This window comes from Monodelphis domestica, chromosome 5 (genome assembly GCF_027887165.1).
Source record: "Monodelphis domestica isolate mMonDom1 chromosome 5, mMonDom1.pri, whole genome shotgun sequence".
Lineage (NCBI taxonomy): Eukaryota > Metazoa > Chordata > Mammalia > Didelphimorphia > Didelphidae > Monodelphis > Monodelphis domestica.
The window spans coordinates 39252571-39265242 of NC_077231.1; the positions used below are offsets into that span (position 1 = coordinate 39252571).

The 12672-nt window shown below is 42.9% G+C and overlaps 1 protein-coding gene across 2 annotated transcripts in view; it reads left to right on the forward strand.

The window, feature by feature from the left end:
* Nucleotides 1-2981: 2981 nt before the first annotated feature.
* Nucleotides 2982-12672, forward strand: part of SRGAP1 (SLIT-ROBO Rho GTPase activating protein 1) — a 340469-nt gene continuing 330778 nt past the window's right edge. The window contains exon 1 of one of the 2 annotated variants that reach the window (XM_056800690.1): nucleotides 2982-4363. In XM_056800690.1, coding sequence (XP_056656668.1) covers nucleotides 4294-4363 — 70 coding nt within the window. In that variant the 5' untranslated portion in view covers nucleotides 2982-4293. The remainder of the gene's footprint in view (nucleotides 4364-12672) is intronic. The other variant, XM_056800689.1, reaches the window with a different exon arrangement.

The following is a 12672-nucleotide window of genomic DNA, read 5'->3' on the forward strand; positions in this document are numbered from 1 at the left end:
TGCAGTGGATGTCCACCCAAAGGGGCAACTGGACAGGGACTTAGTGGCTATAAGCCCAATGAATGCCATGAAAGACACTGCAAATGAAGAATGACAAGGGAGAAAGGGAATAAAGGATGTTGTCCTTGTCATACACAAGATTGAGAAATAAGATATGATAAGAGTGACATAACCAAGGATTAACCTACATTAGAATCAATAAAATTTTGTTTTGTTTTGAAACCCTTTCTTTCTGTCTTAGTATCAATTCTAAGACAGAAGAGCTTCAAGGGTTAGACAACCCAGTGACACAGCTTGAAAGTGGCTGAGGCTGGATTTAAATTCAGGTCTTTCTGACTCCAAGTGCAGCACTCTCCCCATTTAGTTGCCCAAAATTTTTGTCTCTCTTCTAAGTGACAAGCCTTCAAATTCTTTTTTCTTTTAGGAAAAAAAATCCTTACTCTCTTAGTAACAACTCTAAAACAGAAGGGCAAAGGGTAGGCAATCAACAATTTAATTAATTAAATGATTGGCTCAAGGCCACACAGAATGGAAGTGTCTGAGACCAGATCTGAACCTGGTCCTCCAGATTCCACTAGGGCACTTAACTACCCGATATCTATGAAATTTGAAGGGATGAAAAGAAATGATACTAAAGCTTGCATTTATATAGCACTTAAATGTTTACAAAGCACTTTAGAGATATACTATTTTATCTACAACATCCTTGGGAGGGAGGTGCTATCATTGTTGTTTCCACTTTGTGGATAAGCAAATGGGCATAGAAAGAGCTAAAGTAAATTGCCCAGGGTCCCAAAGAGTGAGTTCTGAAGTAAGTTCTGAATTCATGTCTAGAGTCCTATCTACTGTGCCACTTTGACTGCCTCTAGGGTGGGCAGATGTAGTAGATTTACAAAAGGACATAGGCAAGAGTCACACAAGACAGGCAGTAGGGGTACTCAGCCTATAGATGGAGATTGCAACTCTAATTCTCCTTCACTGGCAGAAAACCTCCATCATGGTCAACAATTCCTCTGAACTCAGCCAGGTAAGAGCTCTTAACTACTGACACATAGTCTGTTGCTTATCCAAACTTGAACCTTTCCAGGGTGGTAGGACTGTCATTTTGTGATGCACACACATAGTCTTTAATGGCCCAGGGTCATCTCCTTGATTGAAGTTTCAGTGAGGTATAATCCAAAGTAAATCAGCAGATGGTTGGAGAACACTTAGCTTCTTTCCATGAGTTCAGCTCACCAGACCTAGATGTGAAGAAGATATTTCGACATCTTATTCTAATATCTTAGTAGATATGGAATTATATGGACTAGAAGACAGCATGATTAGATGGAATCAGAAAGTTAAAACGATTGGATGCAAAGAGTAATTATTGGAACAGCTAGTGTTCTTAGCTGTGTGACCCTGGGCAAGACAAATCCAATTGCTTAGCCTTGGAACTAATATTTAGAATTAATTTTAAGACCGAATGTAAGGACTTCTTTTTAAGTGTAATTATTAATGGATTGATGCACATTTAGAGGCCTCTAGTGAAATTTATTGAGGCTAGTGATTAATGATATATTTATCAATTATTTGGATAAAGACTTAAATGGCCTTCTTATAAAATAGCATATGCCACAAAAGTGAAGGGATAATTAATGAAAAGAATGACTAATTCAGGATGCAAAGAGATGGTCCTGGGCTAAAATCTTATACTGAAATAAAGACAATGAAAACAAACAGGGTTTAAATCCTATCTTGTTCAGTCCTTTGAGTGGCTTAGACTCTTCATTATCCCATTTGGAGTTATCTTGGCAGAGATACTGGAATGCTTTGCCATTTCTTCCCCAGTTCATTTTATTCCTGTCCACACAGGGGTTAAAAATATCTGCGTAATTGTGCGTTAGGGGAGGAAAGGCTGAACAGTGACCAGGATCTGGGAACTTTAGTGGCTTCCAAGTTCAACAAAAATTAGGATGAACCGGTGATACTGAGGTGACCATCATGTGTACTCAGCTCTAGTGAGATCCCAGCTGGAGTACTGTGCTTAGTCCTGTTTGAAAGACACTGATCAATTGGTGTCCACAAGAAAAGGATGAGAACCACGAGGCAACTGTAGATAATACTATAAAGATGGTATCATCTTTTACTGCCAGGATAAAGCTTAAAATCTTCTGTTTGGCTTTTTAAGTCCTTCATAGCTTGGTCCCTTAGAGTCTTCCTTCTATCTCCAATTTATCTTGCTTGTGTGTGGCTGTTTGCCTTTATGTCTCCATTTGAGCTGGGAGCTCTTTGAGGGTAGGGGCTGTTTGTTACTGCCGTTTGGGACCTTACCTGGTACGCACTAGGTGCCGAATAAGTGCTTAGGGACTTATTTTCTTTATGCTGAGGTACTTCAATTGGAAAAGAGAGGGGACAGAGGTAAACCCCAGCTGTCTGCATTTGCCTGGAAGAGGGATTATTTCCCTACGCCCCAGGGGCCAACTAGGAGAAATGGGTGGAAAACTACTGACCCCTTCGAACAATGTGGAATGGCATTTCCTACAACGACCTTTCAAGCGATCCACATTTATGAAGCGCCTACTATGTGCCAGCACTTTGCTAGGCGCTGAAGTGGTGCCTTTCCCATTAGCGAGGATCTCCAAACAGATCGTGGAGGGGATTTCTGTTTAGGTACGGATGGATCTAGATGACCTTAGAGATCCCTTCCAATTTTGTGACCGAGTTCCAAGGGACCACGGCTGGAGTAGGAGGGAGGGCCCGCATCCTGGAACCACACTTCTGCCTAGTCCTCTTGGGGATGTCGAGGATCACGTCCGTCCTCTTCGGTTGGGTGTAAGTAGGCTGGGTGGCCTTGCGCCCAGGCGGGAGTTCGCTACACCCAGGGCGATGGGCAGGCAGCGTCGTTGTGTTTCCCGACAGCAGCAGCCGCCCAGATTGGTGCGTTTCAAGCTTCTAGGGCTCCGAAGGCAACGGCCAGCCACCTCCGTCGAGACCCCAGCTCCCCAGGAGGGAAGCAGGAGCTGGAAGGGTGTAGAGCTGGGTGTGAGAGGCTGGGCTGCGGCGGGCCACCTGGGCCATCCATCTTCTCCGGCGAGCCCTGGGTTTCCTCGCGTGTAGAAGAGGGTGGGGAATGGGAGGCACCGCCAGCCTCCTCCTCCTCCTCGCCTTCCCTTCTCTCTAGCCCGCCCACTGCCTGCTGCTCCGCGGCCGGCCGGCGAGGACGCTGCCGCACCGTGGACTCAAGGTTAGCCGCTGAGTCCGCGCGCGCTCTCGGCCCGGGCAGGCCAGAGGGGAGGCGCAGCTGCAGGGCGTGTATCTCCTGCAGGCTCGCTCGCTGGCTGGTGTGCGCGCGCGCGGCCGTAGGCAACTTTGCAGCAACCCGAGGCGGGGCTCCCCCTGCTGTGTGTGCGTGTACATGTGTCACCCGCGGCCTCACTGGGGCAGCGGGGGGAAAGAGGGAACGAGAACAAGAAGGCGGCGGCCGCGGCAAAGAAGAAGGGAAGTCTGCGCTCTCTCCAGATGGTGGCCTCTGCGATCTCATTCGGGCAGAGCTGAGCGCGCCGCCAGGGAGGCCTGGGTCTGCCTTTATCCTCAGCATCATTAGTCGCCCCTGTCCCGGCAGTAGCAACAGTGTTTTCCCCGGAGAGGAAAGAGAAGAGGCAGCGGCAGCATCCCCAACTACAGCGGGACTAGTTTAGTGCCAGGGCTGGTGCCCGCTTAGCCGGCGAAAAAAGAGAGCGACAGAGAGATGTGTGTGGCAGCCAAGGGCCCCTCGCCACTCTCAGCGCTCTTCTTTGCAATTGGGGGTGCTGGGAGCGCGCTCCCCGGGCTCAGTTTCTAAAGCTCCGTGCAGCTCCGGGAAAGCTTTCTCCAGGGCCAGGCTTAACAATGGTGAAGAGAGCCGGCGTGACCCGGCGGCTGTAGAGGAAGTGGGCAGGGTCCGGGGTGGGGTTTCGAAGGTGGGAGACGCCCCCCGCACCCCCACTGGCTGCTCTCGGGCTGGAGTTTGCCTCACTTCTCTGTCCTCAAGCCCCTGGCTCTCCTTTCCCTTGGCGATCGCGGACTCAGCGTGGGTTGGGAGGAGATGGTGCCAGCACCTGGATTAATCTAGTAGTTGGCTTCAGCTTCCTCGCACCCTCCTCCTCGTCCTCGTCCTCGTCTTCTTCCTTTACCTCCCGCTGCCGCTGCTGCTGCTGGGAACCCCGGCGTGTGGGAGTCTAAAACTCTCTACCTCTTCGAGGACACTGTGGTTTGTGACCATTGCCCAGAACTTGCCCGTTTTTTAACCCCCCGTTTCCCCGAAACAACTGGATGATGTCCACCCCGAGCCGATTCAAAAAGGACAAAGAGATCATAGCCGAGTATGAAAGTCAAGTCAAAGGTAAGCGGGGCGGGGGAGCGGCTACCTTTCCTTTTGTGTGCGTTCGTGGCTTTCTTTGTCACTGGGCTCGGGGACTTTAATCCCGAACTTGCGGGTCAGCTTTGCAAAGGGGCTGGCAGACAGACCTGGAGATGCTGCCCCCCGGGCTTTGTACGGGGCTACTCAAAGTCCTGCTAGACCCAGAGAGAACTGGGAACGAGAATTGCTCTTGCCGGGCTGGCTTCCTACTTTAAATAGGGATAATAATGGGCTTAACTTCATTTCCCACTGCCAAATAACTTACAATGGAGGCTGGCATAGGGGTGTTACTGAGACTGCCCAGTTTATTTGTGTTTCTAACGTTACCATTATGGTGGGGGTGGGGTTTTTTCCTAGAGATTAAGGGTTAACTACCCCTTTAAAAAAAAAAAAAGCTTGCCTAATGCATAGCAATTAGACTGAGGAGAGTCTAAAAGAAGCTGACTCCTTGATAAATTCCAGGATACTGTGCCATCTTTCACACTTATACAGTAATATTGTCTTAGCGTGTGTTGGAAGTACTTGCTTGTAAAATTAGAGTTCCAGTATTTGAGTATTACCTTCAAATCCCTTATTATACATTACAATTGATGTAGATAGCACAACCTTATTTAGGTTGATTAGGCAATTTTCTTTTCTATGGCTACTTATCTGCCTAGTAGGGGCTTTTTTCTTCTTCTAAATATTTTTTATTTCAGTAAAAGTGTTTTGGAGGGGTATTTTTGTGGCTAGTGTTTTTAAATATGAATTTCTGTGGCTATTGTAGTCTCTCTGAGATACCTTTCCTGACTGAGACAATGGGTGGAGTCTAGAGAGAGCTGCTGTGTTCTGTGGAATTTTGAATGCAAAGTTCATGAGGCTCACGCTTTTTATCTGCTTTCACACAGAATCTTAATGAAAGGACCAGTAGAAATTTAAGGGTTTTTAAACTTGTCTAGGGCAAAGGCAGAGGAAGCATAGATTTTTCTTTTGTTGTTTTCTTTTGTTTTCACAAGTTGTGAAAATAAGACTAGAATTTCATCAAGAGACCTTGGTGGGGAAGTATGAATCTGAGGCAACTTGGAATGGTTGTCAGAAATTGAGACTTAGAAAATCATTGACACTTACCATCAATCCATGCCAAGTCAGAATTGTGATGGTATTAAACATTTGTGATCCCAAATGTTTGCAAGGAGACAGATATTTGTCTGATAAGAAATTATAATTATTTGAGCATTTGGGGGATGATTTACAGTGTTAATGATTTTAACTGAGTTATTTCTTTACTGCAAATGCTTGTAAAATAGAGACCAAATAAATTTTCTTCTGGGTGAATGAACTCCACTGGGATTTCTTTTAATGTAGGGCTTACTCTTGTTTGCATAATTTGACATCACTTTTCTTTTTACATTTTTTCCATTGACTCCTTTGAGACATCTCCAAGCATAAAATAGTCTGGTGTTCCTGCTGCAGTGATAGTTACCAGAATGTACTTCTGAATATTATTTTAGTTAATTCAACTTGAGCATCATGGATCACTTGCCTATAATCGGAGCCTTGTTTGAAAATACTTCTATGGCACTTCTTATTCAGATGATTGAGACCATGGTTTCATGGCCACTGGATGGCTTCTTGGTGCCAAAAATATCAAATGTAAATCTTCCACATCATTAAAGCATGAGCAACCTTGAACATATTCCTTTGTAGTATTTGACATTATTCTGAACCTATATGTCATGGTCAACCGCAGGCAGGAATGTGGAATAATTGAAGATGTCTTCAATAGACATACATTCTCTATTTCCAGACCCCTGTTCCTTGACCTTCCCCATCAGTACTTTCAAAGTTGCCATTTAGTTGAGCAAGAATACCATCCCATCTTGTTCTGCCGCTCTTGTCAGGATCCCTATGTTCCAGATATTTCGTTCTCCTGATAAAGTTTGCTAGTCTAATGCCCCGCTGCCTCAGGGTCTTACTTTCTATTAAGGAGATGACAAATGAAACTATACTAATATGAAGCCAGACTAGAAGGGCTAGCATTCCATTTAGACTGCCTGCCCCAAGCTTGTAATTATCTGTAAATTGCCAAATCTGATGGCCTTTTTTCTCAGTTTTATCCTTCATGACCTCTCTACATCATTTGACTGTTGACTACCCTCTCCTTCCTTCTTAGGTTTTTGTAATACTGCTCTATCCTGATTTTGTGTCTTCTTATATAGTTGCTTCTTCACCTAGCACCTATGTGTAGGTATATCCCAAGGTTCAGTTCTTTCTCTTTCCCCCTACTCTCTCTGTGATCTCATAGGCTTCCATGGGTTTAGATTTTATCTTTGCATGTATTTGACTCATAGATCTTTATTTGTTGTTTATTTTTCTTTTTTCTTTTTCTTTTCTTTTCTCTTTTTTCCCCAGTTCTGGCTATCTCTTCCTGACTCCATTTTGGGGGGTTCCTTGGCAAAGATACTGGAGTGGTCTTCCTCAAGTCATTTTACAGACAAGGAAACTGAGTTTATATCCAGCCCCACACTTTCTTCACATTATTAACTTTGTATTAGGCATCTCAAATTCAATATGTCACAATAGAACTCATTACCTTGACCCTCCAGTTCCCCCCACTTATCTTCCCAGTTTCTTCACCTCCCTCCCTGCAGTCATCCTTGACTGCATCCTTGACATCCTTTCCCTAATTTCTTACATTTAGTCAATTGCCAAATCTTGTCCCTTCTACCTCTACAGAAACTTTTGTTTTTCTACTCACATCCATCTCAGTTCAGGCTCTCATCAGCCCCTCTTTAACTATTATAATACCTTTCTAACGGCTCTCTCTACCTACTGGTTCTCCATTTTCTAATACAATGGCCACATAACTGGCAAAGTGATATTTCTAAATCACAGATCTCATAATGCCATTCACTTTTCCAAGAAACTTTCTTTACTGGCTTCCTAAGACTCTAGGGACAAAATACAAACTCCTCTGTTTGGCTTTTAAAGCCCTTCACAGCCTAGTTCCAACTTAACTTTCTGGGATTATTGCACATTACTCTCTCCTCTACACACTCTACACCCTACACAAACTGACCAACTTGGCTGTTCCCTTTAAACAATATTTCATCTCCTGCCTTCATCCCTTTCTTTCGATGGTGCCTTGTTTGGGATTCATTCCCTTCCTACTTCTACCCTCTAGAATCCCTGCCTTCCATCAAAATTCAGCTCAAGGACCTCCTCCTATAGGAAACTTAGCCTGTACTCACTAGCTGCGAGTGCCTTCTCCTATAGAAATTACTTTATATGTTTCGTATTTGATTTGTTTGTTTGTTTACATGCTGCCACCCCTCCCCATTTCATTTTTGTCTTTGTGTGTCTAGGGTCTGGCACACAGTAGGTACTAAATATTCATTGTTTCGAACTGAATAGTAGTAGCTTTTCTTCCCCATCTCTCTGGCTCCCAGTGCTCCATGTATAACATTTTCATTTTAATGTTGGCCTTATGGAAACAATATGTTTGCCCAAAGTAAAGAGATGCCTGGAAGTGGGCCAGAAAGAAGCCATTTTGGCTGGAAGATTTGATGAGAAGGCAACCAGTTAATTGTTACTTGTTAACAATTCAGTGAAAAGTTGGTTGTTTGGGAGGAGAGGAATTGGAACTAGTGGCTAACACAAAGTTCCACGTTTATCTCTGGATTTCAGTGACCCATGTTATATTTGCAGTATCTATAGCAGAATTTAGTAATGTCACACATGGGAACTCAACAATGCAAGCGACACATTTGGACTTAACGGCAGAGAGGTTGTGTTTGTTGTTAATGACTTTCGCTCCATAGTTGATAGTTGCTATGAACTGAGTTATTTTCTTCTACCACTTTTCCAGGGGTAACTCCTATACTCATCTCTATGCATTATGCACAGAAACTGCCAAGAAAAATTTGTTGTTTTTGAACCACTCTGCGGCCCAGAATACAAATAGTACATTTTAGGAGCAGATGGAGCCTGAAGACATGCCAGTTCATTTTGATATGGCCCCAGATCATGCCACAGGTTTCCATGTAGAAATTAAAGCTACCGTGTCACTAGCGTGTTGTTGCAATTTAGTCTTTTTTTTTTTGACCCATCAGAAAGGAACAAGTGAGACAAATGAAAACGAATAAAATGCTATTTTCCAAAGGCAAAAGCAGGCTGCCAATCATGGAATTGTGGAATGTTAGAGTTGGAAACCCAGCTGAGTGGCCATATAATCCAGGCTTGCCCTTTTGCAGATAAAGAAACTAAGTGCTAGAGGATTTGAATGGCTTGTCCAAAGTCATGGAGGTAAATGGAAGAGCTGGGTTGTGAACTCAGGTCTTCTGACTCCAAATCTAAGACTTGTTCCATTGTGGCTTGTTGTCAACCTCTTGGCACTGCATCCTACAAGAGTCTCTTCAATGTATCTGAGTCTCAGTTTTGTTATTTGTAAGGGAGAGGTAATACTGAGGCCATTTCATATTTATCTTGCTTTCTGCAGTGCCTAGAACATAGGAGATGCTTAATAATTGCAAAGTTACAGAAATGGGAAACAGTAGCATGGAAGTTTGGGAATAGACTGCAAAGGTATGTTGTAGCTAGGTTACGAAGGGCTTTAAAAACCAGAGAAGTTTACATTTTATTTAGGAAGTACTATGGAGCTTGTTGAGAAGGCCACTGGAATTTGTTGGGAGAGGTAATGATTTGGTCAGACCTGTACTTAAAGAAATCTTTTTGGCCTCTGCATATAAGATGCTTTGGGGTAGGGAGAGAGTAGAGGTATGGAGACCTTTGTAATAGTCCAGGCAGTTAGTGATGATAGTTTACTTAAGGGAATGGCTAAGAGAAGGGGTCAAATGTAAGAGATGTCAAGGAGATTAAAGGGTTAAACTTCAACTGTTTGGATAAGAGAGAGAAGGAAAGGAAGAGGTTGAGGATAATGTCAAAGTCTGGATGGGGATGACTTCAACGAAAATAGAAAAGTTAGGAAGAAGGATAGACTTGGAGGTAAATAATGAATTCTCTTTTGGATATATTGAAATTGAGATGTCTATGTGAAATCCAATTTGAAATATCCAATAGATAGTTTGTGGTGTAGGACTGGAACTCTGGAGATTTCCTAGATATATAGACCTTAGAATCACCTGCAGAGAGATGAGCATTAAAATTATGGGATGCAGATGAGGTTGCCTTTAGAATCTATAGAGAGAAGAGACAAATACCCTGGAGAGATCCTTTATATCTAGATTTAGAGGCACCACATAGAAGAAGGTGACTGTGGCTCAGTGGTTAAGAGCACTGAGCCTGGAGTCAGGAAGCTCTTAGTTCAAATCCAGTCTCCGACACTTCCTAGCTTGAAGGATCCACTGGATCTGCTGGAGAAGAGAAGAACAAACTACTCCAGAATCCTTAAGAAAATCCCATGGTTTTCATGGAATCACAAAGAGTTGGACACAACTGAAAAACAACAGCAACATGGAAGAGCTAGAAAGGGAGACTAGGAAGAGTGAGCAGCCAGATGAGAGAATCGAGGAAGAATAGTGTTAGGAGGATGGGGTGCCCAGCCGTACCAAATGCTGCAGAGAGTTGAAGGATGAGGACTGAGAAAAAGGTTATCTGATGTGGAAATTAAGAGATAATTAGGAGTTGCTGAGCCACTGTGGTAAGAGGGGTCTTTTTGTTGAGAGTTTCTTTTGCCCATAAAATAAGTGCCAAATCATGAAAATGAAAACTAAAGGATACTTCCTTCCTTCAGACTTCAAATGGTCACATGTTGTAAGGGTGTCTCACTTTCAGGCCTTTCCTAGGATTTGCTGTTTAGTTGTTTTCAGGCCTGTCTTACTCTTTGAGACCCCCTTTGGGGTTTTTTTGGCAAGGATACTGGAGTAGTTCACCATTTCCTTCTCCCATTCATTTTATAGATGAGGAAACTGAAGCAAACGAGATTAAGAGACTTGCCCATGATCACACAGCTAGTAATAGATGTCTTGAACTCAACTTTTCCTGATTCCAGGCATGGCACCCTACCCACTGTGCTATCTAGCTCCCCCACAGTAAAGGATTGTTGCTGTGCAGTCGTTTCAGTGGTGTCTGACTGACCTCACGGTAGAGTTTTCTTGGCAAATATTTTGAAATAGTTTGCAGTTTCCTTCTCTAACTCATTTTATAGATCAAGAACTGTGGCAAATAGTTAAATGATTTGCCCTGGGTCAACACCACTAGTAAGCTTGTGAGGCCAGATTTGAACTCATCAAGATTAATCTTCCTGATTCCAATCCCAATGCTCTACCCACTGTGCCACCTAGCCACCCCTAGTAAAGAATTTTAGACTTTAATCGGTAGTTTACATGTATAAGGGTCAGGAAATTCCCTTGAGAATTGTTGAAGTCAGTGGTCCTAGTTTTTCTCTCCCCTCTGACTAGGGTCTGAGAATCTTAGAATTAGACTTTGGGATGGTTCTAATTTTTGACTACTATCCAAGAAACTAGGGAACAGAGGTGTCTCTCTTCTGCTTTAATCCTCTCCTCAAAGTCATCTTGAAGCAAAAACACATCGTTGAGCCCAGCTGAAGAAGTAAATTAGGCTCCTTAGGCAATAGTTGGAATAAGGTCTCCTTGAATTCAGGGAATTAAAAAAAAATGAAACTCAGTTTCTTCTACTCATTTCAATGCATTTGACAGCAAAGATTTTTCCAAATGAAAGATGATGTGGCAACTCTATGTCTACACTGAGGAGGAGAAAACTAAAAGCATGATTATATTTTGGACTTATGTGTCCAAAAGGAGACTTATTAAAGTATATTCTGTATATCCACTTGAGGCATAAGGAGGGCTGGAGATGGGAGTGGAATGTTGTAGCCTTTTAAATCCCTATCTGAAGTGGGGTGATGGTTTGGCAGATCTAAAGATGGCTTCCCAGATTTCCATTTCTGTATATGAAAATTTCCTTCTCTAATGAATGTTAGAGCTGATCACTCTTGTAGGGATTCTAGGATGGTGATTGAAGAAGTCAGGTGTTATCTACTATTTGTGCTTCCAGAACTTTGCTTTTGAGTGCAGTACTTTTTTGAGAAGGATGAGAGTAGAATGTTCCCAGATGTACCCAGTTTACGCAGGAGGATCTGATGAGGGGTCTTATCTATAGTGTCAGGTGCTAAGGGCTGTCCTGGTCCAGATGGACACTTTATCTATGAAGTTAATATTGGATAAGGATGGGGAGACATTCTTGGATTGTTTTAAGGGTGAAAGTAAAAAGCAAAGGGCAATTAACCGTTATGGGATCCATGCCAGTTATCTGCAGAGGGCCAGGAAAATTGTCTTCAGTTATTTTCTCAGGGGATAAATCAAACACGCCTCAAGGAGGTACTTATGTTTTCTTTCCCCAAGGGATTCTAAATGTGAAATGTTGACTCAGATTCCATGGTGAGGGGAGAAACTTCCAATACACAAAAATTATAACAAGTAGAGGCCTTACTTATTAAGACAGCTGTCTACAAATAGGTGGTGTGTGTGTGTGTGTGTGTGTGTTTGTATCAAGCTATATTAATTCATTTATATTCCTCAAGAGTGAGGAAGGATAGTACCTGTGATTACAAAATTCTAAAAAGCTTACACATATCCTTCTTTATAGGTTAGAAGTAGTCTTAGAAACTACTGACACCAGACATCAGGGAAAGCATTGTACCACTTGTCAATGTTGGTTCTTCCATAGGCTACCATCTTGAAGTCTCTGAATGATGGTCAAATTTCGTAATTGTTGAAGGTATGGGCAAAGGTATGAACTGATGCCACACTTGGAGGTCATTAGATAGTAACCAAATTAGAGTGGGTTTTTTGGTATCCTCTGCCATCAGTACTGACCAAAGTTCACCACTGTCTTAGATTTCCCAGTACCATGGATCAGCACAAAAGAATCATATAAACATTTGTACAGATATCAAGGGAAGAGGTTTCACTCTTTGGTCTCTAACATTGTAGACTTAGGAATGACTGATGATAGAGATATTGGGATTAATCATAAAACATTTTAGGGTTTTCTGTAGTGCTCAGAGGAATTTGTTGTGAAAGAAGGAAGAAGGTGTTAACAAATTCAAACTGTCTTGTTGAGCTTCAATTTGAAAGTCCCAGACTGACCTAGGCATCATTTGTGAGACTTTCTTAGCTCTACTGCCAGGCAGGGGTCATTTAGAGTGGCTAATTCACATACTAGAATGTCTTGTTATTCAAGACATATTAGATCATGTGCTTGGCTATGCCAAGTGGGAAACTTTGCTGTTTAAAGGAGAAAATACAAAGAAAAATCTTGATTTTTAAGGT